At 52.7% G+C, this 2,188-nt stretch overlaps 1 protein-coding gene across 1 annotated transcript in view; it reads left to right on the forward strand.

The window, feature by feature from the left end:
* Nucleotides 1–2,188, forward strand: part of LOC107100351 (PEX5-related protein-like) — a 24,802-nt gene that overhangs the window by 7,363 nt on the left and 15,251 nt on the right. Inside the window, exons 2-4 of the mRNA XM_015398804.1 lie at nucleotides 161–290; nucleotides 761–967; nucleotides 1,989–2,112. Coding sequence (XP_015254290.1) covers nucleotides 161–290; nucleotides 761–967; nucleotides 1,989–2,112 — 461 coding nt within the window. The remainder of the gene's footprint in view (nucleotides 1–160; nucleotides 291–760; nucleotides 968–1,988; nucleotides 2,113–2,188) is intronic.

Genomic DNA, 2,188 nt, shown 5'->3' on the forward strand with positions numbered 1-2,188 from the left:
TCAGAACCAGTGGTAATCATTATCAGCCGCTAATAAGAGCTTCCTAACAAGCGGAAGCCTCTGATTGGCTGATGGTGGAACTCCTTAACAAGCGCAAGCCTCTGATTGGCTGATAGTGAACCTCATTAGTCTCTAACAGACTCCATGTTTGTTTCTGCAGCTGAAGGAGAAGCAGGAAAGTCGACCCCTGCTGAGTCCCTCCATCGATGACTTCCTCTCAGAGAGCCGCAGTGACGCCTCCTCCAGCCAACCCCTGACCTCCAGCCGACCCCTGACCTCCAACACAGCAGGTAGCTTCAAATGTATTGCCCCTCCCCCCCTCCTTAACCCCTGGACCGCTCAGATCAGCTGCAGGTGTCATGGTGGACATTAGGGAACCTCTGGATTCCTGTAATCGGGTCTGACCAGCAGAACCGGAACCAACTCTTAAGTGACCCACAAAGCTGGTTCTGGAGATCCAGCTCCGGTCCACCTCATTGAGACCCAAACAGTTCTGTCTGGTTCCGAGTTGAAGTCGCATCAGGTCCAGAATCCACCTGGACCTGGAAGTCCAGAACAGAAGCAGAACTCTGCAGGCCAGATGTTCAATCCTCCTGGGTTTAGATGTACGATCTCAGATCAGAACCCAGAGACAGCACCTGGAAATTTGGACTCTGTGTCCATCAGAACCAGCCCATCCTCCGGTCCTTCAGATTTAGCTGAACCCTCTGAACGGATCCGGTTCGGTAACATCCAGAAAATACTCTGTGTTCTGTTGCAGTTTTGGCCACGGCTCTGGACCTGGTGGACCTCAGCGACCCGCCTGAGACCCGGGAGCGCAGGGCGAGGAAGAGTCCGCTGAGGATGAAGGGCGGGTCCAGGAGTCCTCGACACAGAACCAGAACCGATGAGACAGAACTAACCCAGGTCCGAGTGGACCCCCTGCCCACCAGTCCCAGAACCCCTGAACGGATCTCTCTGGACTCAGGTAGGTTCTGGTAGCAGAGATCCAGACTGGTCTGGTTCAGGTAACCTCTGTCAGGTGTTCCGTTTGGACCCAGATCTGTGGGTGGGTTTCTCCGTCCTCCCAGAGTTCTGTTGATGTGTTCTTCATGACCCAAACGTTAAAGTTCAGCCGTCGTTTGGAAGAAAGTCTGTTGAACAGTTTTTCTGGTCAGAACCAGAAGGATCCAGAAGATTTGGACCGTGTTCTGTTGGGTTTTTACTTTCAGCCCCTTTACTCTGCCCCGACTAAATAGAACCCAACAGAACAGAACGGTTCTTTACTGCCCCTCATTGGGCCGGTTCTGGTGGGGAAGGGAGGTGATAGAAGAAATTCCTGAGGTGAGATGAAGGACCAGACCTGCAGGGAACCGAGCAGAGAAAAGTTCATGGAATAAAGGAACCACTGGACTGAGGGCAGTGCTGGTTCTCTGGACCCATTCGGTCCTCTTGGTTCTGTATGGACCCCTCCAGTCCTCTTGGTTCCGTCTGGACCCCTCCGGTCCAGCAGGAGAACCACCCTGATATACGCTGAATGGGCTGCAACGGCCTAGTCAAAGTCCTGAGCTAATTTGAGCAGCGAGTCGTTGACAGAACCTGGACTGTGACGTTTCCAGATGTTCTCCATCCAGACTGCCTGAGCTGCAGATGTTTTAGATGAAAGGTTTCCATCTGTAGAGGCTCTGGGCTGGGAGAGAAGGAACCGCAGAGTTCTGACTGAAGACGATTGTCCTCCATGTTCAAGGGGGTGAATACTTTTTTCTGGCTCCTTTTCCAGACAGGAAGCAGCAATGGATGCAGCTACCTGTTCTCCATGAGGCCCTGCAGAGCCCAGATCAGAGGATTCATTTAGCTGAAAGCTTGAGTTCACCGAGTCGTGAGGAGCGCTTTAATCTGAGCTTTTACTTTGATGAGAACTTCCTGTTTTAGAGCTGTGGTGACCTCTGACCTGTGACCCGTGTCTGTGTGCTGGATCTGCTCTCATCCGTGTTTGATGTTGTTTACAGTCAGCCTGTCGTCTCCTCTGGACAAATGGGACGAGGTCCAGCAGGACTTGGAGGACGGAGGAGAAAGCAGGAGACGATGCCAGACCAGATGCACCTCCCAGCACTCCTCCAGTGAACTGCTGTGGTAACGCTTCCCTCCCCAGACACTTCCTTTATATCCACCATGATGTTCACAAACGCTACTTTCACACTGCAGGCCT

This window comes from Cyprinodon variegatus, unplaced genomic scaffold (assembly GCF_000732505.1).
Source record: "Cyprinodon variegatus isolate N-32 unplaced genomic scaffold, C_variegatus-1.0 Scaffold963, whole genome shotgun sequence".
Taxonomy (NCBI): Eukaryota; Metazoa; Chordata; class Actinopteri; order Cyprinodontiformes; family Cyprinodontidae; genus Cyprinodon; species Cyprinodon variegatus.